Raw genomic sequence first — 22755 nt, 5'->3', positions numbered from 1 at the left:
AGGACAGCTAAGGGAGGAGCACCCCGACTGTGTGGCCGCCTCACCTGCAGGAATGCACCACCACCACCAGCTTGTTGCGCTGGGAGCTGTGCCGGATGGTCAGCTGGATCTGCCCCAGGGGGGACTGTCCCAGGGTCGTCCCGCTGGAAACAAAGCAGAGCGACAGGCTGTGATCACGGCCACGCGCTCAGACCGGAAGGAAGTGCCCCTGAAGGTGAACAGAACCCCAGCTTCTGGGCACAAGCGGGCAGCTGGGTTTCAGAGTTCATTCCAGGGTTCACGGCAACTCGATGGCCCAAAACTGACACCTCTGGTGGGGACCCAGAGTGAAACCGAGCCGTCTGCTGAGGACAGACATCAACGCAGCCGTCCTTGTGAAGCAACGTCTGCCCTGGACCCGCACAAACCTACGTTCCTGTCTCAGAGCCCCTCGGGCTGGGCCGTCAGAGGGGGTCCCCACCCTGCGTGTCAGGCTGAAGCACAGGCTCAAGGACAGCCAAGCAGCCTGTGGTTCAGCACCTGCTTCTCCCCACATGAGCTCCTGAGCAAACTTCTATTTCCTCCCAGAGCCAGTGAGGGAGGGACTGCTTCCTTTCTCTTGAAACCAGGGGTGTGAGGTGAGCTGCTGAGCGTGGGTCACGGCCACCTGCCTCCTCTGGGCCCCGGAGCACAGGCGTCACCTCTGCCCTTCCTACTCAACACGCCGCTGAGCAGCAAAGAGGAAACCACTTCAAAGGGCAACGGCCTCCCCATGAGAGGAAGCCTGGGTAACGGAGACGTCGGCCCCCTTATCTAAGGAAAGCAGGAGCACAGCCACAACTCCAGGCGTTAAGTAAGAAACCCACCCAGACATTCAAAGACAGAGAGAGCCGCTGGGTGGTGTGACACGGTGCTGGCCAAGCATGAAAGAGCAGGGCCCGGTCCCCAACATCAGACTCAAACTGGCCAGGCTTCCCACGTCCCCCGCTAAGACCCAACGAGACGAGACTCCACCTCCTGCTCCAAGGCTCACCTCGCTGTGCCTAAGCGTTTCACAAGCCCAATGCCAGGCCCCAGAAAGTCGAAGGCACAGGGAGTGAAGGGGCAACACCGTCTGAAGGCCGTTTGGCTCAAAACCCGCTCCCTCCCTGCAGCCCGAGGGCCGCAAGCAACTCGACCAGACACGGGGAGCATCTAGTTACTTCTCGAGCTGCCGCAGCCTCTGCCGCAGCTCCTGAGTGGCGATGGGCAGCGAGATGTCCGAGGCGATGCTTGGGGTGGGCTCCTTGACGGAGATGTGGCTGGGGGAGCCGGTGCCGCTGGCCTGGAGACTGGAGGAGCTCCGGCCCAGGTCTTGCGGCCCCTGAGGGCTGGCCTCTGCAGGCGGGGCTCGCTCTTCCACGCCAGGCTTATCGCCACCCCCGACGACGGGGGAGGACGGCGCTGTGCTGCTGTCACCGGTGCCTGGCGATGCGGACATCTGAGGCCTGACGGGTATTTTCCTCCCTTCCTTGGAAACAGAGGGTCGCTTGACTTGCGCGGAGTGCTGGTGGTCTGGAGACCTTTCCTGCTTTTCAAGGTGGAGCACCTGAAGGGGGAAAGAGACACACGGAAAACCCGTGACGCTGCTCACAGCCTCACACGCGAACAGCGTTAGCGCTGTCCATCTGCAAACGTTTCTTTAAAGCTCGGCACCACATTAAAAACAGCCCCGTTTATCTGTTCAGCTCTTCTCCCACATCACACAAAGTGCAGGGAGGGGCGCGTGCAAGGAGCTAAGAGCGCTGTGCTGTGCAAACCTCGTTTCTGGGCCCTCCTCTGGCTGCTCTCCTGCTCGGTGGTGGCAGCGTCACTGTGCAAGAGCCGGGGTCGCCCCCTCATCCTACACTAGCATCCTCCCTACCCAGCCAGCTCCGGGGGCGGGGGGGGCGGTGAGGCTGCCCGACCCCCAGCATCCATGGGGGGCAGCGGCGCCCCCCTCGCTCTGCTGCATTTCATGTGTGCTCTGAAGTGCACACGTCCCCTCGCAGAGCCTGCACCCTGCAGGGGGGGTTCCCCCGATGGCTTGAAGGGTCTCCCTGCTTTTACGAAGTCAAGCTAGGCCAGGGTCCCTGGTTCTGTGTTGTCACCAGGAACTAGGTTTCCAGAATCAGGTCTCTCTGTGACTTAGGACTGGAGACACTGTGGTCCCTTCTAGAAAGGCTGTCCCACAATCAGGTGGTGACAAGATACAAGCAGGCCATTTCCAATGCACCCTCACACACTAAGTTTGTTTGCCTTAAAAAAAAAAAAGTTGTTTCTTCACTTTAATTTGCATTGTAAATATCAGAGATTTTTAGTATTTTCCTATGTTTGCCAGTTTCACTTTCAGCTTTTCCTTAGGTACTTATTCATCACCATCTGTTTGGGACAAAATTTCTTTTTCCTGAAATTCCTACCACCTTGCAGCGGTATATTAGATTCTCTCCTGCGAATGCCCTTTGAAAATTTAACATTACCAGAAAACTGTTGATGCAGAGAGAGCAATACTTCCTGGGCCAAAAGACCATCAACAGGCTGGTTGGCTTCACGTGAAAGCATCACGAACAACTGTGGGCCCAGAACACGGCTGCCGCTGCCCCCCACCCCCCCGGCCCTGCGTGTGGCACCAAGGGCCCCGTGCACCCTCGGCCACACTCTGCAGAGGGCAGTACCCTGAGGGCCAGCTTCATCTTCAGCGAGCTGTTGGGACCTGAGTTACTGAGCTGGAAGCGCTGGTTCATGGTCATGTCCTCGCTGGCGAGCAGCTGGCTGAGCGGGATCCTCAGGTTCCCCAGAGAGCACTGGTGCTGCTCATCTCGCACCTGCAAAACGCGACAGGGCGCTCAGCACCACTGAGAAGGCAGAACACAGAGGGGCCCGGTCTTTACGAAACACACTTCGGCGTCTCCCTTCAAGTCGCGTTTCCACAAACAAAGAGCCAGGAGGAAACCTCACAAGTGAAGTCAAGCTGTATCTGTGTCACACAGACCTGTCATTTCCTCATCACACGACCGGAAAGAGCAGATACAGAGAAAACGGCGCCCGAGAACCCATCGTGGGAATCCTGAGCCAAGAGGCAGCAGTCTGCACAGATCCGAAGACGGGAAAGAAGTGCCTTAAATCCTGAGAAAACGGTGACAGTACCTACTCCTAGGGACATGCCGCATTTCAACGGGTGACACTTGTTCAGGGAGAAGACATCTTCTCAAGTGTTTTAAAAAGCTTCCCCAATTCGAACTCTGTATGGGCTTTACATGCGGGCAGTTTTTGTCTCCTGAATAATAACCCTCAGCTTTACCTCTGCAATAGCAATCATTCCTGTTAGATTGTTGTGACACAAAACGGTTTGAACAAAAGGAGTAAGTTTTGGTAGTCTCTTAGACTATACAAAAGTGATCAAATTAACTACACATGAAAACCTAAAAGCCTAATTGCTTATTGATTTATTTCTTTTGTTGTTTTGTCTTTTTAAGGCCACACCCGAGGCACATCGGGGTTCCCAGGCTAGGGATCTAATCAGAGCTGTAGCCGCTGGCCTACACCACAACCACAGCAGTGCCAGATCAGAGCCACATCTGCGACCTACACCACAGCTCACGGCAATGCTGGATCCTCAACTCACTGAATGAGGCCAGGGATTGAACCCGTAACCTCATGGTTCCTAGTTGGATTCGTTTCCGCTGCGCCATGACGGGAACTCTCTAATTGCTTATTTTTTAAACAGATGAAATAACTGTTTACAGAACTTTGAAAGTAAAGTTTTGAAATTCAATGTCCAATTACTAGAGATGATTTTAAGAGCAGTGCAATACATGAAGACAAATATAAAATTAAAACAGTAACTAGACACACACATTTCGCATAAAAGAGAATACGCAGGAGTTGCTGTTGTGGCGCAGCAGGTTAAGAATCTGACCAGGATGCACGAGGACCAGGGTTTGATCCCTGGCCTCACTCAGTGGGTTAATGGTCCGGCTTTGCTGTGAGCTGTGGTGTAGGTCGCAGGTGCAGCTCGGATCCCCCCCTGCTGTGGCTGTGGCGTAGGCTGGCGGCTACAGCTCTGATTAGATCCCTAGCCTGGGAACCCCCATGTGCCTCGGGAGTGGCCCTAAAAAGACAAAACAAAAACAACAAAACAAACAAAACCCGAGAATGTAAACGTATAAAACAAAACGCACAGAGTAATGGAACGGTGGGCGTGCCCCGCAGTGACCAGGTCCCTGCTGAGGAGCCCTGAGAACTCCACGCAGGACCTCAGACCCCGGGGCCCTACAGAATCAAGCTGGCGTCGCAAGAGCTAAGCAGAAAACAGAGGGCCTCCAGCTTCCCAAGGACTGAACGTTGGAAATCTGGCCACGCCAGAAAGAAACACAGGAACCAGAACTGTTTAGACGGGCCTGCTCAGTACTCTCGCCCTGGGGTGGTCCCAGAAGCTGTGTGACCCCAAGAACAGCAGCTTCCTTCAGGCTAAGACCACGCATGAGGAGCAGGCGTGTAGCCAACTCCCCAGAGACAGGCAGGTACGTGAGAAAGACACACCTCACGCTTGATAAACATTTGGGCCATGATGGACTGATAGCAACCACTTTAGCTGAGAAAGCAGACAAAACACATGAGACAACAGGCTCTAGACTGGACAACACGAGACACTGGACACAGGAGTGTGCCGAGAGTGGAAACAGGATCTGTATCTATTAATGGAATTAAATTTGAATTTGACCACCTTCTTACAAGGAAAACCACAGGCCCAGATGGCTTCGCTGGTGAATTCTACCAAGCACACGAGTAAAAAAAACAATCCTACACAAACTCTTCTAGAAAACTGAAAAGGAGGGAGTTCCCGTCGTGGCTCAGAGGTTAACGAATCCAACTAGGAACCATGGAGTTGCGGGTTCGATCCCTGGCCTCGCTCAGTGAGCCACGAAGAGAGAGGAGGGGGGGGTCCCTGCGGGCAGACGCCATGCAGGACGACGCTGGAGTGTCCATGCCAAAGTGACCACCACTGCAGGCCAGTTCAGCAAGGCTGACGCGTGAGGTCAACAGATGAAAATCAGTATCGATGGCACTGCCAGAGAGTAAGAACCATCGGTCTGAAAATTAAAAACCAAAACCCCCCAAACTTAAAGTACGAGCACCTCTGACAAGGACGGACTGATTAAGACCACGGGTCCCTGTGGCAGCCCTCGTGTGCTGACCCTGTGACCGGAAGGCGAAATCTACGTCAACATGCAAGTAAGGTACCTCCACTTCAAGCTCCTGGCGCTTGGGGTTGTGGATGAAGAAAGTGAAGTTTTCCTCCCACACGGGTTCATTGGTTTTGTACCGAATCTGGAAGAAATATCCCACAATCAGCTGTAGCGTATCTTCTGCGCACTGCGTGGGGAAGCTTAGGGAAGCATTAGTTAAATCCCAAGACACCTATTTTCTGAGCTGAACTGTCACGTACTGAGAAGCTCTGGAGTGTCCGGGGAACAGGCTCCAGGCAGCTCCCAGCCCGGGTCCCAGCCCCAGGACAACGCGTCCTCCTCGACGGCCTCTGTGGGCCGCTGCCCCGGAGTGCTACAGGTCAGGAAGCTTCTTAAACGAATGGTTATTAGGGTAAAACAAGCGAGAAAATTCCTGAAAGTTCTCCTGAAAGTGGCGCACGTCACGGCCACAGCAAGGCCCTCTCTCGATTCTTGAACAGAATCGTATTTATTGAATTTGAGGCATACCATCGGTTGGCGTTTAAATAAAATGTCGATAGCACACTCAAAGGAAACTTAGAACCTCCCATGTCATCTACCCACGAAATCAAGCAAAAGCATAATTAACATATTTACCTGCTTTGGGGGGTTTTTTGGCCCTATCAGTGGCACATGAAAGTTCTCAGGCCAGGGACCGAAGCCAAGCGACAGCCGCGACCTACGCCACAGCTGCAGCCACGCTGGATCCTCACTGCACTGTACCACAGTGGGAACTCCTTTAATGTTACTTTTAGACGGATGTATTTGATAGCGAATTAAGTAGGTTTATCAAAGGACCGACGTAAGAAAAGAAAGACACAGAGGTCAGCAGTCTTGCTGCCCTCCCCACGCCCCGGGAGCCCGGCTGTGTCAGCGCCTTACCTTGCTCTCCTGGGCCTTGTGACCAACGGACATCTGGACAAGAGGGCTTGGGTTGCTGTTCATTTTCTTCCCTGACTATCCAAAACCAAAAAACAGACAAAATAAATAAAGGCATCTTGAAATGGAATCACCGGCTTACATTAACAGTCATGTGTATGTATGTCTGATACTTCAGTTACAGGGAGCATCCAGGAACAATTTAACGGGAAAACAATTAATGGCTAAGCACACTCCCAAAGCCATAATTGTAGCTACATAAAAATCAATCAAGGACACTTTGCTAACCATTTTAAACAGGAAGGTCTATTACTTTTAAAGCAGGCTACTCTGGAAGAATGGAATCTTCTGAAAATCTTTAAGGCTTATTCCAGCTTCAAGACTTATTTTACCAGAGTTATAAAATGACAAAGTGCCGCAAACGGAAACAGACAAGCCCAAGAAGGAAAACTGTGAATGCGTGAGACTCAGCAGAATCTTCTGGTTGGAATCGCAAAATACTCAAGTGACAGAGACATGCTTTCATAGGGGTTTTTTTTTTTCCCTTTTTTTTTTTCTTTTTTGGCCGTCCCGTGGCATGTGGAATTCCCGGGCCAGGGATCAGATCTGAGCCACAGCTGCCACCTGCACAGCTGCTGCAACACTGGATCCTTAACCCACTGTGCTGGGCATCGAACCTGCGTCTCAGGGCTCTCAAGATGGCGCCAGTCCCGCTTCGCCACAAGAGGAGCTCCGTGGTTTTTACTTTAGCACCTTCTGTTCACATGCCTCGTTATCAGGTATCCAGTCTTGCTTAGCAGCTGCTGAGTAATTTTGACTGGGAGAATAAATGTCAATCTAAATTGCATTATAGCGGAATTCCCGCTGTGGCTTAGTGGTTAACGAACCCAACCAGTACCCATGAGGATGCGGGTTCAATCCCTGGCCTCACTCAGTGAGTCAGGTGGTCCGGGGTTGCCATGCGATGGGGTGTAGGTCGCAGGTGTGGCTTGGATCCCGCGTTGCTGTGGCTGTGGTGTAGGCTGGCGGCTGCAGCTCTGATTCAGCCCCTAGCCTGGGACTCTCCATAGGCTGCGGGTGCCGCCCTTTAAAAAAAAAAAAAAAAAAATCGCATTATATTAAGCAAGTATAAATGCAATGAACAACAGTCAGGAAAGGAAACTACTAGGAAGCACACTTCAGCACAGAGCAGATAAAAGAAGACAGTAAAATGCGAGGTACACGGGACATGAGGTTTATTTATAACTTAGCCCCACAAGCAGCAGCGGTTAAATATCTGCGTTAGTGGAAATTAATGAGAAGGTCACAAAATGTTTTTAGGTTGAATGATTTTAGAGTCAACCCTCAACACTGCAGCAACAAAGAGGTGTCAAGTTCATGATTATTAGAATAAAATACTACTAGCCCAAACCTACTGCGATTATCTATTTTCTGGTTCATCATTTTGATGTGCATGAATTCTGCAAAATGAAATAAATACTGTTAAAAGAATCCACGGCTACAGACTACTGCGGGAGAAGATTCTACTCCCCAAATCCACCTCTCCTCCTTCCCCGCACAGGGGGCCCTGGAGTCGAGCGGAGCACAGACCCTCTGCCACACGGAGTCCATCTCCGAAGCCCCCGAGTAGTCAGGCGTGGCCCATACTGGTCTGGGGGATCTCGCCTTTGCTGTGGCCCCGAGCGCCACAAAAATCACAGGCGAGAATTCTGTCACATTCAAAGGAAATAAACTGGAGTTCCCATCGTGCTCAGCAGAAATGAATGTGACTAGCATCCATGAGGACACAGGTTCGAATCCTAGCCTTGCTCAGCGGGTTAAGGATTCGGTGTTGCCATGAGCTGTGGTGTAGGTCACAGATGCGGCTCAGATCCCGAGTTGCCCTGGCTGTGGGTGTAGGCCGGAGGCTACAGCTCCAATTCGACCCCTAGCCTGGGAACCTCCATATGTCGCAGGTGTGGCCCTAAAAAGAAAAAAGGCAAAAAAAAAAAAGGAAATGAACTATCTTACTTAAGCTACTGCTACCTTTGAATAATTGATACAGAAGCAGAGTTTAACTAATGTACTTAAGTAATCTCTGAAAAAGTAGCCATTCATTTCTGGAGGTTTACTGTAGCTTATCAATTTCAATACACCCCTCTCCTTTTTTTCTAACTCTCTAACATCTCTGAAACCAAAATGAATCTTAAAATTGAGGACTCTAGGCATTCCTATCGTGGCTCAGTGGTTAACGAATCTGACTGGGAACCATGAGGTTGCGGGTTGTCCATCCCCGGCCTTGCTCAGTGGGTGAAGGATCCAGTGTTGCCGTGAGCTGTGGTGTAGGCTGGTGGCTACAGCTCCAATTGGACCTCTAGCCTGGGAACCTCCATATACCGTGGGAGTGGCCCAAGAAATGACAAAAAGTCAAAAAAAAAAAAAAAATTGAGGACCTAGTGCCCGCTTTGGGGCAGATGACAGCAGAGCGGCAGTCCTCACATCCTCACCAATAGATTCGGCCTATACTTTCCTTTTGTGTGTTATGAGCGACGTGACAAAAATCCGTGTGTACCCTAAAGTCTAAATTTTCTTTCAATAAGTATAAAAGAAACACTATCGACCCTTAAAGAGCTCCTTGTTTTCTTCTTAACAGCGTATGAATAATGGTGTACCGGCAGCCTCAGGCTCTGGGGGCACTGGGACCAAGACCCTCCAGGACACCAGACTCCGAGGATGCTCAAGTCCCTTCTGTAGCCCACTTGTGGCACAGGGAGCCGTGGCCAATCTTTTGCGACAGAGCACGATGGAGAAGAATTTGCGAAAAAGAATATGCGTGTACGTATGACTGGGCCCCTCTGCTGAACAGCAGAGGTTAACACAACATTGTCAATCAACTGAAAAAAAAAAAACAAAAACCGCCTTCTCCGCAATGACCTGGTACTAGCCTCTGCATAATTTACACCGTCCTGAGACCGAAGGTAACACCTAATAACATCTAAGTGTTACGTAAGCAGGTGTAAATACTACGTAAATGAGGCTTCCTGGAACTTTCTGTAAAATTTTTTTTTTCCCAGGATGTTTTCAATCTCAGGTTGGTTGAATCCATGGATGGGAAACCCGTGGATCCAGAGAGCTAATTGTACTTAAAGTGGATGGTGGTTTAGGAGTTTCCATGATGGCACAGTGGAAATGAATCTGACTAGGAACCAAGACGTCGCGGGTTCGACCCCTGGCCTCGCTCAGGAGCTGGCGTTGCAGTGAGCTGTGGTGTCAGGTGGCAGACTCGGCTTGGATCTGATGTGGCTGTGGCTGTGGCGTAGCCTGGCAGCTTTAGCTCCCACTGGACCCCTAGCCTGGAAGCCTCCATATGCCCTAAAGGCAAAAAAAAAAAAAAAAAAAAAAAAAAAAGATGGTGTTTTAGATTCTACGAAATAAGGTTAAATCGGTGACTAAGTTTTCTATCAGGATGCAACATTCAAAAGGCACCATCACAAGTAAGTGACATGAAGTGTAATGAAAATATGAGCTTTTAGGTCAGACTGCCTTGAACTTAAATCTCAGCTTCCCACCACTGGATTACTGGGATCTGCATGTTTCATTTATCTGACCTCAGTTTTTATGTCTACAAAATGGGCATAATGCCATGTCCAGAACCCAGTTGTCAGGCTCAGACGAGCTAACAATTAAAAACACACACATTATGCATTTTCACGCGATCTCACTTAACTCCCTCGATACTCCAGTAGAGGAGCGTATCACCTCTGCTCTCCGAAGAACACAGCAGGGAGGACTCAGCAGCCCGCAGTGCGTCCCACCGGTGAGCACATGGGCTGAGGCTCAAGCCCAGAGGCTCAAGCCCAGAGTCTAGTCTAACCGCAGAGCCTTCGTGCCCATAACATTACGCTCTGTCGGTCAGAACCTTCGCGATCGAGGACACGGTGAGGAAGGGCTGAGGCTGGGGCCCCGCCCGCGTTCTGGTGAGGACTGTGCCGGCTGAGCGTCCAAGGAGCGGGTGCGGCAGAGGCTTAATAACCACTGCATTAAAGAATCTGTTAGTCTTCCTCACTTTTGCAAGTTAACTTATTCTTTGGATGAAACTGATTAAAAACCATTCCTGATTCCTTTGCATAGAACTTTTTTTTTTTCTTCTTGCTTTTAAGGGCTATACCTGCAGCATATGGAGATTCCCAGGCTAGGGGTCTAATCAGAGCTGTAGCCACTGACCTCTGCCACAGCCACAGCAACGCAGGATCCGAGCCGTGTCTGCGACCTACACCACAGCTCACGGCAACCCCGGATCCTAAACCCACTGAGCGAGGCCAGGGATTGAACTCGAAACCTCATGGTTCCTAGGTGGATTTGTTTCCACTGCGCCACGATGGAACTCCTCGATAGAATTTTCTTAAAACAATTATATTCAATCCCTCACCCCCTCCCAAATATTTAAGCCTAAGATGTTCAAAGAAATCAAAGAAAAAATAATAAAACATTTTTAAGTTATAAAAAACCTTTAACGATCTAGCCAGAAAGTACTCATTTTAGGGAGTGGAGCTTAGTTTTCAATATACCTCATTTAATGGAATGTAATGATTTGTCACCCAGCAGCCCCAAAAGCCATGAGGTCACCAGCCCAGAGACGCGGCCCTAACTCAGCATATTGGAAGAGGTGATTTCGGAACAGAAAGGCACCGTGCGCTGGCACACGTCTTAAACGTGATCTAAAAACTGTTTAAGACTTTAAACAGAATTTCTATTATACCATCTCACAAATAAATTCAAATCCAATTAAAGTACAGATGTTTTACAACCACCTTAGATACTGCTGCCCCAGGCTCACAGGACAGAAGTCTGATTTATCATATTGATATTTTGCATCATTTATCTTCAAAGTTGACTCAAGCTCTTCTAACTTCTAATTCTTGGACTGTAAATGTAGGCCTTCTCCAACTAAACAAATAATTCCTCTATTACTTTGGAAAGAATCTGTCAAAAATCTACAAGGGTTAAAGCATCATCTCTTTCAATATGCTTTAATTAACTTTCGAAAGGAAAACTATTAGTTTACCTTTAAAGCTTTCTGAATTGCAGCCTTCTTCAAGACATCAGCGTTAAATTCTAATGGGTTACTCTTTCAAGTCAGAAGAAAATGAATATACCAAAAAAGGGTTAATAAAACATGCAATGAGGGAAATTATGTAAGGTTAATGACATGAACATTTATGAGAACAAAAAAAACTTTAAACAAAAACCACCAAGAATTACACACACACACACACACTCACACGTAAAAATCATGTTTAAAATGATTCTTTATGCCCAAGATTTTATCTTAGACCAAACCTTTAATCTAGAAATATCAAACACACGTCTTTAACCCTTGTGACTACTAGTCTTTCACGCCTCACCCCTCCTGTCTTTGGGATTTGAAAAATTCAAGAGTGACACTTTAGGAAGGGGTTCTATTTGCTATCCTTTGCTTGAATAAACCCCTAAGACACCACCCACATTCCTAAAGGTTTTACCTGAAGAAGAAATGAATGGGCCCGAACTGCTCTCAAACCAAATCCTACCCCACGCCAGCAAATTAATGCTACTTTTCCTCCTTCTGAGCTTCACCTTCTCGGGAAACACCACAGCAGAAGGGGGGCCCGATCAACTCTGCCCCCTTTCTGTTCCGAGTGTAAAATGCGAGGCTGATGAGGTCACCTCGAAAGTTCCTCCTCGCTTTGAAGTCCTACCTCTGTGGCTTTATGCACTACTTTCATTGATCTTTAAAAACTCATTTCTGGGGAGTTCCCATCGTGGCGCAGTGGTTAACGAATCCGACTAGGAACCATGAGGTTGTGGGTTCGGTCCCTGGCCTTGCTCAGTGGGTTAAGGATCCGGCGTTGCCATGAGCTGTGGTGTAGGTGGCAGAAGCGGCTCGGATCCCGCGTTGCTGTGGCTCTGGCGTAGGCTGGTGGCTACAGCTCCGATGAGACCCTTAGCCTGGGAACCTCCATATGCCGCAGGAACGGCCCAAGAAATGGCAAAAAAGACCAAAAAAATAAATAAATAATTAATTAAAACCCATTTCTTTCTTGACCTTAAAAATGGGCAAGCCTGCGTTGTTTTGTAAGATCCTTTGAGGATTAAGATGAAATCTTTGAGCACTTTAGTTATAATTAACGTCAAGTGGAATTTTATCATTTATGAAGCAGCCTGAAACACGGGACCCATTGGGTCAGGCGGGCCGGGGGAGGCTGCTGCCCTGGGGTGAGAAGCACGGTGTGTGGGCAGCATCGGTGCCCCCGGGCCCACCCTGCACCACATGCTCCCAGTGCACCAGGGAGGGGCGTGGATTAGGGCGCAACGGGGCCGAGTGAAGGCGTAGGGAGCTGCTCCGGCGGCGGGGGTGAGGCAGAGAGGAGCATTCAGGCGGGCCCAGTGAGGGAGGCCGCAGTGGCCACCTGCGCCTTCTCAACGTGAGAGCTGGGGTGACCTTCAGAGCACCTGCCGTCGGCACACGCACGGGCCTCCGTGTCCTCCCCGGCATTTTCACCTGGAAGGTAGCGCAGCCGCACCTCCTCTCAGATGAACCCCAGCCACGGCATTACGAGCTTACAGACTGAACAGAGTGAGGACAACGTCGCTTCGCACAGGATAGACTAGACAGGGGGGTGGGGGACGCGGGCGCTGGGGCTCCCAGCGGAGGTCACATCCCAACCCTGCTGCTTCCCAGCCGTGACCCTGGGTCGCGCGTCTCAGGGCCCCATCTCCTCATCTGAGATGTGACCGTGAGGCCGGAGACCACGGGAGCTGCGCACGGCGGAGCCCGTGGAAAGGGCTCGGGAAGCGCATGTGATCACGAAGGCCTCCGTTCTGAACCGGCCTCTGGGAGTCGAGAAAAAAACACGTGGCCCAAAGGAGGAGGGCTGAGCTGAGGCCCAGGATCAAGAGGCCGCCTCCAGCGGGCTTTCAGACAGGCCCACTGGGGTGACACACTGGTGTCTAAGGAGCAAAAGGGAAGCACACAGCAGGCGGCAGCCGTCCAGTGGCTTTGCTGCAAAAGGCACTGGGATCCACCTGGGGGGGGGGGGACAGGACAGGACGGACCGCACGTCACGCTGACACCCAAATGCAGGATGGAAGCCACCTCCTCGGACTGCTTCTGTAGAGCACTCGGCTCACGTCTCTGCGTGGCGCATCAAGCAGCGTGTGTGGTTTTGATGACGGGGGGGGGGGGGGGGGAGGCAAGCCGGATTGGAAACCCAGCAACGACTCAGCCAAACAAGACCAAGCAACTGAAAAAGTCCTGACACAAGGTCAGAAATACCTCCCTTCAAGAGAAGCCGTGATGGAAAACGACCCCGGGCAGCAGAGCCAGGCTGTCGTTTACAACGGCTCTCAGTACAGCTTTCCACTAAGGAGCCCCCCGACGGCGAGGGCAAACCGCTGCCCAGGCGCATGGCAGCTGGCCGCTCACCGACCAGCAGGTGGGCAGGGCGGGCGCGGGGCCTCGGCAGCTCACCGCCCTTCAGGCGCTGGACTGTCCTCATCTACAAAATGGGATGGAATACGTATTCCTCCAGTTCTGCTCCCCCCTTTAGAAGGTGACTACACTGAGAATACGTGAGGACAGAAGTGAAAACGCTTCAAAAGTGCAGAGCGCGGCCACCATTAGAGGCAAGGGCCAAATGAGCTTCAAAAACCTCACCAGTTCTTGGATGAAATCAATCATTCGTTCCTAGACGAACGACTAAGCCGCTGGTGGCCTCCTCGGACCCCCAAGCAAGTGCCAGGAATCAAGGCACCCGAGCAAGGCCCCAGGGAAACGCGTGAGATGAAAATCCACCTCCCAGAGAACAGTGAGAAACTCTCAGTGGTCCACCCCAGGAAACTCTTGAAGTTCCTCAGAAGTGAATCACAAAATCGCTGTGTGCTGGTTCTCTCCGAGGTGCTCTGCTCAACGCCGCCAAGGAGGAGGAGTGGCGCTTTCAGAGCAGCAGGGAGTCTGCCCGCAGGGACGGCCCTCGTGGGCCCAAGGACCTGAGGAAAAGCCCAGCCCTGACACTGCTGCATCTCATCAGGAGGAGAAAGTGGATGTAAGCAAGTTTTTTGAAAACGCTCAAAGAAATATGCACGTCTCACACTGAGATGAACCACATACAAATCCATCTCAATCATTATAGCTTCATTTCTTCCTCAGATGAATTTTTTTTTCCTTTTTTTTTTTTTTGGTCTTTTTAGGGCCGCACCTGCAGCATATGGAAGGTCTCAGGCTAGGGGTCGAATCTGAGCTACAGCTGCCAGCCTGCACCACGGCCACAGCAACGCCAGATCCTTAACCCGCTGAGTGAGGCCAGGGACCGAGCCCATGTCCTCACGGGTACTGGTTGGGTTCTTAAGCTGTTGAGCCACAGCAGGAACTGCATCCTCAGATGAGTGTTAAAGTATTTTTGTGGGCCCAGCGAAGTGTAGGATCCCAAGGCTCCCTCGTGGCACCCTGTCATCAGACGTGGTCGGCGACGTCAGTTACAGCAGTGTTATGTTCTGCAGAACAGGCACGAAAGCAGCAGGCACAGAACTGAGGCCGTGCAGGACGTGAAAGCACGCAGGTCACCCGCCACCGAGTGATGGCACGAGAAGCCCAGCCCACATTCTAGCAGCCTCCACCAAACACAAGGACAAGGAACACGGAGAACGCACAAAGAGTGCTCGAGCATGCAGGTCACCCGCCACCGAGTGATGACACGAGAAGCCCAGCCCACATTCTAGCAGCCTCCACCAAACCACAAGGAGAAGGAACACGGAGAACTCACAAAGAGTGCTCTATAGACTGAGGCAGTATTTTCACAAAACACTAGTCCCGACGCTCGCCTCTCTTTTAAGTAGCCACACCCAAAGTCTCCCTCGTAGATACTCTTGGGGACGTGGAAACGGGAGGAGAAAGCAGAGAGGGGTGGATTGCGGTCAATGAAGGCACAGCAGCACCGAGAACCAGGAGGCAACAGGCAGATCAAAGAACCCCCAGCACGGGGCCAATGTGGGCACCCCGTGTGCAATGGCCCAGCAGGTGGCGGCTCTGCCCGGACGGCTGGAGCAGCCTCGTGCACAAGTGCCCTTGTAAAAGCAGGTTAATGCACCTGCTTCCCTGTCTGCCTCTTGCTTCCGTGATGCTACTCAAATTTCCACTGAATGCTATAAAACACGTAGCTCTAAAGAGAGGCCCAATCCTTTCTTGCCAATTCACCACCGGTTTTCTATATCCTAGAATTTACAACACCGTCCCTTCCATCAGGCCTTATAAACGGCTGTCCTGCGATTAAAAATAAAGAGTTCTCCCATACAAGCAATTCTGCAGGAAGGTCAAATCTTCACTGAAAGGAAAAGAACAGTTACATGCATTTCACACTCAGGGTTCAAGCACATCTTCCCAAGATGAAAAAAAGAGAAGATCAGGCAGAGCTGTAAAACTTGAAAACCTGAAATAAAATGTGGAGATGTACACAACCCACTGGCTTCGCTTTTGAGCAAAGCCCGAGGAAGGCACAATTTTCAACTCCTGAAAGGAGAACGAGGGGGTGCACCTCCCAAAGGGAAGGCACAGTGCAGTGTGACCAGGCTGAGGTCACACACGCAGACGTCCACCTGCCCCGAGGACACAGCCACCGGGAGGCCGTCTGCAAATGCACGGGGCGCACAGGCACCCACTCCCGTCTCGGGAGGAACAGGCTGCCTCTGGTGGCAGGGGCCGTGTATTGTTCAGACACTGGCCTCTACCGCGATGAAATGCAGCAAGAGGCCGGCGGCTGAACAAGTGAATAAACCCTCCAAGCACTGTCAACACGATGCCACCCTTGCAGGTGGCCCACTGTCCTCGGTGCCCAGGGAGCATCGCAGCAGCGCTTTTCCCTCCACGCTTCCGGTCGTTCTCCAGGAAACCAGCCCGCCCAGCTTCCTCGAAGAGCCTCCCACTCTGCCGCGCCCCAGGAGGAGCAGGCACTCTGGGCCAGGAGCCGCGCACATCCCCGCCGCGCGACCGCCAGGACGGACTCTGGTTCATTTTACTCCCAAGCCAAAGGGATGCAGTTTTCACGCTCAGGCACTGGACGTAAACCATGAGCGATTTCCCACAGAATCATCTGTCTTCTTCCCTAACTACACGGTGATCGGGAGGTTTCCCGAGGGAACTCGCCAAAGTGAGGAGAACGCCACCGTCTGGACACACGGTAAGAGGTGAACCATAACGCCACACTCGCCAAGAGGATACACGTGCCTCCCTCCCCACAGCTGCCTCCGGGGCTGGAGGGACGGGGAAGAGCACCAACGACCAGGGCCACACCGCGATCCGCCAGTGGGAACCCCGAGCAAGCGAGCGGGGGCTCTGCCAACACCTACCGGAAGGTTCCTCGCTGAGTCCAAGTACAGGATGAGCAGCGAGGAGGACAGCCCGTCAGTGGCTTGGTCTTTGTCGGCTCTGATGTCTGTCAGCACCTACGGGGAAGGGAAAAGCTTCAGCAGGGGTGTTCCCAAGACTCTCGCCCACTCCTGCCCCGTAATGTCTACAGGGGTCAGGACACGAAGCAAAGCAGAAGTTTCCGCTATGGCTCAACAGGTGGAGAAGCCAATGCAGCATCCGTGAGGATGCAGGCTCCATCCCCGGCCTCACTCCGGAGGTTAAGGACGCAGCCTTGCCTGGAGCTATGGAGCAGGCCGGCAGCTGCAGCCCCGATGGGACCCTTAGCCTGGGAACATCCACGTGCCACAGGTGCAACCCTAGACAGAAGGGGAAAAAAAGAAAAGAAGAGAAGCAAGCCTCCAATATGTGTGATACAGAGAGACCGCACATAGCAAGACTATTCAAAGTGATGACATGGAGCACCCAGGGGACCCGGGGCTCCCCAGATTCCTGCACAATATCCAGCACAAGGCGTAGAGATTGTGCAAAACAAGTGTGATCTTAAAAAAGGCGTTTTCTCTCATGCATCCCTGATGCCACCGCAGTGATTTACAGTCCGAGCGTCAAAGCTGTTGCTCTAATTTTTCCGAGAGCAGCGGCCCTGCCTGAAGACACTTATCTCAACCCTCAGCACCAAGAGGCTGCTGCTGTCAGGGGCCCCCAGCACCTTCTCGAGGTTCACGGCGTTTGGCACCAGCGTGAGCCACTCCAGCTTCAGGTGCAGCTTTCCCTTGGGGACCTCGTCCAGGGCGAACCACTAGAGAGAGAACGAGCAAGGTCAGCCAAGGCCCCGGAAGCAGACACGCAAACCAAACTACGTCTGCAAACTCCAAGGCCTGAGTCCACTCCAGGCCGGAGAAGCAGCTGCTGGTCCCAGGCGCCCACAACACCGCCCGCTGGCTGCCCACACATGGCCATTCACTGAGTCCTAATCCGTGCCTGACTCAAATGTCCTCTCATCCTTCGCAGCACTACCAAGCTCTGTGCAGGGCTTCAAGAGCCCTTAGGGGCCGAGAGAGAACAGAACACTGCTCCTAAATACTGTTAGTATCCGACACACGACCAGGTTTGTTCTCATTCATCAACTACATCGCGACAAACAGCACGTGCTTGGTTCAGCTTAAAAGAGCAATGAATCGAGGACGGTCCCCAGCACTAAGCCGAGACACCCAAGCGCAGGGTTCTGCCTGCTGTGCCCACCACTGCACCCTCAGCCCCGGGCCCACAACAGAAGCCACAGGAGTTTAACAAGGGTGTGCTGACGTGCAGGGAAGGACCCTGTGTGACTCTGAGAGCCGACCTCAACAGTGACTTTCTTCTCCAACCTCACCCATCTTTCAGCAGGCGGCACAGACCTCTTTTTTTTTTTTTTTTTTGCCTTTTCTAGTGCCGCATCCGTGGCATATGGAGGTTCCCAGGCTGGGGTCGAATTGGAACTGTAGCTGCCGGCCTACACCACAGCCACAGCAACGCGGGATCCAAGCCGCATCTGCGACCTACACCACAGCTCACGGTAAGGCCGGATCCTTAACCCACGGAGCAAGGCCAGGGATGGAACCTGCAACCTCATGGTTCCTAGTCAGATTCGTTAACCACTGCGCCACGACGGGAACTCCCAGACCTCCTTTTTTAATCCTTTTATTCTGACAGCAACGTCTTGCCCGAAGTAGTGTCTGCTGCCGGAATTCGTACTGCATTTGCAGGTACCCTTCCGGGGACAGTTTCTCCTTGGCTGCACTTCGCCGGCTCTACCACGAATGCCAGCCATCTGAACGACGCCCCTGACTGGGGAGTTCCTCCCAGGCTCTGCCCTGACTCCGAAGAGTGTGCCTGCCTGAGATGAAGCTGCGGTGTGTCTGGATCCTTGGGGACTTGAGTGTCCGTACACAGGAGCCCGTTTGGCTCTGAAACTGACTTGGTTTCACTTTGCTGTTACCAGAAGGCCTGAGCGCTCGGCATCCGTGCGCCGACGCCGGCGTCCCAGACCATTACGGGGTGGGGGCAGCAGTAGGTCAACACTCAGGAAGCAGAACAATTCTCAGAGGAAACTTACTTCGTCTAAAAGGCGCTCCTTCTCAACTTCAATGAGGTCGATCATAAGACTATAGAAATAACAATACAAAACTTTAGGACATAGAAACACACTTCTGACAGCTCAATTAACCTGAAGCATCCGTCTATGACAAAGAACTCCAGAAATACTACAAAGCGTGACAGTTTATCAAGAAACAGATTTCTTCCTAAGCTTCCTCACTGACTGAAGAGAGACGAGGAGGCTGGGAGGTGGAACAGGTGCGCCAAAGCCGAGGTCACGGCCTTCGAGAGCCGGTGTCGCCCCTCCCCAGGCAGGCATTTCCAAGGGGCCACAAGGCCCTCTGCCCTGCCTGACACGCTCTCCGCCTGTCTCTGCGGCTCGGTCACCACCTCCCAGCCTCGCACCTCAGCTCTGCCCAGTGACTTGTGTTCGGCACGTCCCAGACAGCGGGTCCCCAGCCACCCCCCAGCAGCCCTGCTCGGCCGTGGAGAATGCAGCCAGCCCCCGGGGCCAGAGACGAGCTCCTGCCTGACGCCAAGGGCCTCTGGCGGCCTGCAGTTCCCGGCCTCAATCCCTGGCAACCTCATCTAACTGAAGGGCAGGGCTCATCTGTGCACTGCCCTGCTTAAAATCTCTGGTTGCTCCTTCTTAAACTATCTCGTGAATGAATTCTGAGGTCACAGCATCATACACAGGCCATTCTTGATGAAGCTAGACCTGCACGAGGTCACCGATCCCTAAATCTCTTGGGAAGAAATTCCGTTAAATAATGAAGAGGAGGATAAAGTGTGTTTTTGGAGAGCTCATTTTTGTCAGCTGCACTGGTTGTTCAATTTACGTAAACAAATCAATACACAGGCATGATGTAGACGACTATCTCCCTGTCCCTGCCGGAACCCAATGACAAATCAAACGTTTAAAAACCCGCCTCTACAGTCTGGAGGGAAGCTGCCTGCACGGTGCAGTGACTGGGGAGCTGGGCTGCGTCTGGGGCCCCGTGGGGCTATTGAGCACTTTAAATGGAGCAGCACAACTGAGAGACGGAATTTTAAATTTTGTTTAGCTTTTTTTTTTTGTCTTTTTAGGGCCGCATCCGTGGCATATGGAGGTTTCCAGGCTAGGGGTCGAATTGGAACTGTAGCCGCCGGCCTCCACCACAGCCACAGCAGCGCGGGATCCAAGCCGCATCTGCGACCTACACCCACAGCTCACGGCCACGCCGGATCCTTCACCCCACTGAGCAAGGCCAGGGATCGAACCTGTGTCCTCACGGATGCCAGTCAAATTCGTGTCCGCTGAGCCGCAACCGGAGCTCCAAATTTTGTTTAACTTTAATCAACTTAATTTACACGGCAACACGTGGCAAGTGGTTGCTGTGACGGACCCAGTTCTAGAGGCTTCCCTTTTCTTACTTAAATGTGACACTTTTTAGGAACAAGGTATGTTTTAAGTCTTCAAGTCATCCACGGCAAAACAAACGTTCCATCCAAGAGCCATATATCTACACATATGTTAAGTGCACCTGAACCCATTTCTCAAGCTGCATCATACACGGAAGCGTGGGCATGGAAGCGGCAGAGCAGGCCTCTGCTCCCTCAGTCGTGAAGGAGTTACCTCCCGAGAAAGTCGTCCTTGTCTGGGTCCTCATCAAACAGCTCGATCTCCAACTCCTGCCCAGGATGCTCATAGACCAAAGCCTGAAAGGTACAACCCGTGCTTAGTTCACACTTCACGCGGGGTGTCTCCACGGAGCACGGGATCGCGGCAAACATCAGCATGTGTCTTCCCGGGGGACGGGGGGGGGGCAACGGTCTGCTCGGCTCCCCATTATCGGGCTCACAGGCTCGGTCGTCCCGCCACCCCTGCAGCAGCCTTGGCCGGTGGTGGCCTTGGGGGTGGGGGACCACTAGTGACCCGCTCACCGCCACTTAGCCGTTCTCTCAAAACCGCCTAACGGCTGATGCTGCCATTCGGCTCTGAGGAGCGTCCTATCCGGGGGAACCGTGGCCAGAGAAGAGAAGTAAGTTCCCAAGCCGTTGCTACAGTACCGGTCGTGCTGCGGGACCTAAAGGCCCAGGTCTCTTCGGGTAAAGAAATGATGGAAGCTCTTCGAGTGAATGGCTGCACTGACTGATTATGTAGAGAAGGCCAGCGGCAGTAAATGAAAAGTCACCAAACAGTGCAGAGTTAACCGTAACGTTGTACACATCTGTGTGTACGAGTGGCCCTTACTTATTGTGACAGCTTGATGTGACTGAAGTTTTGGAATTTTTTTTTTAACTTTATGGCCACACCCACACACATGGAAGTTCCTGGGCCAGGGATCGAACCCGCGCTTCTGCAGTGACCTGAGCTGCTGCAGTCGGGTTCTTAGCCCACTGTGCCACAGCAGGAACTCGTAAGGTCCAGTATTTGGAAAGACGGGAAGTTTAAGCAAACAGAGCTTCAACTGCCACCTAACCGACCACAGGCCTGTGGCACGCGTGGAGTCCGAATCGGGGCACGAGCGGCAGCAGCCCCAGGCTCGCCTCACCTCATACACCTCGTTCCACTTGGGGCTGAGGCTCTCCTTGATGACCTTGCTCTGGAAGATCTGGTTGCCAACTCGAAGGACTCCATACGGGTCCGACTTGCCCTTGACAAGCCCCTTCAGGTAAGTGTCCTTCCCCTGAAGATCCTGAGCTTCAATAAAGTGGATCCTGAGGACACCCTGGAAAGGAGGGGGACACGGCCGACTGCTCGCTGGCTCGCCTGACAGGCAGGGGACAAAGGCTGCGCGAGGGAACAACCCAGATCCCCCTGCGGCGCAGCAGAGCGCGCCGACGGGGAGGCGTCGTCAGGGGCAGGGCTGCGGAGCAGCAGAGCGGGCGGGACGAGGGCGTCAGAGGGGCACCGCCAGGAGGCCGGGCGGGAGGAGCTGGCGTGAGCGGCCCACTCCTCCAGACCCCTCCTAGGGGAGGCCCCGGGGGGACCCTGTGCCCCAGGGACCCCAGCTCGAGCTGGGCAGGACGGCAAGAGGAGGTGAGATGACACCCCAAATAGGCCCGCTTCAGCAGCGATAAGAGTCGTGGTAACCAGTGATGGGGAAGTGGTAAGGGCCGTGGTAACTAGTCATAGGGAGTGGTAAGGGCCGTGGTAACTAGGCATAGGGAGTGGTAAGGGTCGTGGTTAACTAGTCATAGAGAGTGGTAAGGGCCGTGGTAACTTGTCATAGGGAGTGGTAAGGGCCATGGTAACTAGTCATAGGGAGTGGTAAGGGCCGTGGTAACTAGTCATAGGGAGTGGTAAGGGCCGTGGTAACTAGGCATAGGGAGTGGTAACTAGTGATAGGCAGTGGTAAGTGCAGTGGAAACCAGTGATGGGGAAGTGGTAGTGCCGTGGTAACTAGTCATAGGGAGTAGTAACTACCGTGGTTAACTAGTCATAGAGAGTGGTAAGGGCCATGGTTAACTAGTCATAGGGAGGGGTAACTAGTGATAGGCAGTGGTAAGTGCAGTGGAAACCAGCGATGAGGAAGTGGTAGTGCCGTGGTAACTAGTCATAGGGAGTGGTAAGTGCAATGGAAACCAGTGATGGGGAAGTGGTAGTGCCATGGTAACTAGTCATAGAGAGTAGTAACTACTGTGGTTAACTAGTCATAGGGAGTGCTAAGTGCCGTGGTAACTAGTCATAGGGGGTGGTAAGTGCAGTGGTTAACTAGTCATAGGGGGTGGTAAGTGCAGTGGTAACTAGCACTTAGAGGAAAAATGAGATGTTCCTAAGCCCTTGATATGCACAGATCACACTGATTTTTAGAACAACAATTTCCATGAAATATTGTCTTTAAACCTATGTTATGGATGGGAAACTGAAACTCAGATACATACAACTCACGGACTTTAAACATAATTCTATTTTCCTAAAACGTTTACTTGATAAAATTAAAAATACCCACTCCTGGAGTTCCCATGTGGCTCAGTGGAAACGAATGTGACTAGCACCCATGAGGACGCAGGTTTGATCCCTGGCCTCGCTCAGTGGGTTAAGGATCCTGCGTTGCCACGAGCTGGGGTGTAGGTCGCAGACGTGGCTCAGATCTGGTGTTGTTGTGGCTGCGGCCAGTGGCTACAGCTCTGATTTGACCCCTGCCCTGGGAACCTCCATACGCTGCGAGTGCAGGCCTAAAAACAAAGAACAAACAAACAAAAATCCACTCC

The 22755-nt window shown here is 52.4% G+C and overlaps 1 protein-coding gene across 3 annotated transcripts in view; it reads right to left on the bottom strand.

Moving 5' to 3' along the window:
- ESYT2 (extended synaptotagmin 2) overlaps positions 1–22755 on the bottom strand; it is a 78172-nt gene that overhangs the window by 6295 nt on the left and 49122 nt on the right. The window contains exons 9-20 of one of the 3 annotated variants that reach the window (XM_021079028.1): positions 21093–21269; positions 20174–20256; positions 18578–18626; positions 17192–17281; positions 16464–16559; positions 14885–14986; positions 11149–11211; positions 6108–6182; positions 5242–5328; positions 2673–2822; positions 1182–1567; positions 45–143 (exon numbers count right to left, since the gene is read on the bottom strand). In XM_021079028.1, coding sequence (XP_020934687.1) covers positions 45–143; positions 1182–1567; positions 2673–2822; positions 5242–5328; positions 6108–6182; positions 11149–11211; positions 14885–14986; positions 16464–16559; positions 17192–17281; positions 18578–18626; positions 20174–20256; positions 21093–21269 — 1457 coding nt within the window. The remainder of the gene's footprint in view (positions 1–44; positions 144–1181; positions 1568–2672; positions 2823–5241; positions 5329–6107; positions 6183–11148; positions 11212–14884; positions 14987–16463; positions 16560–17191; positions 17282–18577; positions 18627–20173; positions 20257–21092; positions 21270–22755) is intronic. The other 2 variants (XM_021079029.1, XM_021079030.1) reach the window with 2 other exon arrangements.

Source organism: Sus scrofa, chromosome 18 (genome assembly GCF_000003025.6).
Source record: "Sus scrofa isolate TJ Tabasco breed Duroc chromosome 18, Sscrofa11.1, whole genome shotgun sequence".
In the NCBI taxonomy this organism is placed as follows: Eukaryota; Metazoa; Chordata; class Mammalia; order Artiodactyla; family Suidae; genus Sus; species Sus scrofa.
This window is presented reverse-complemented; position numbering and strand designations above follow the sequence as displayed.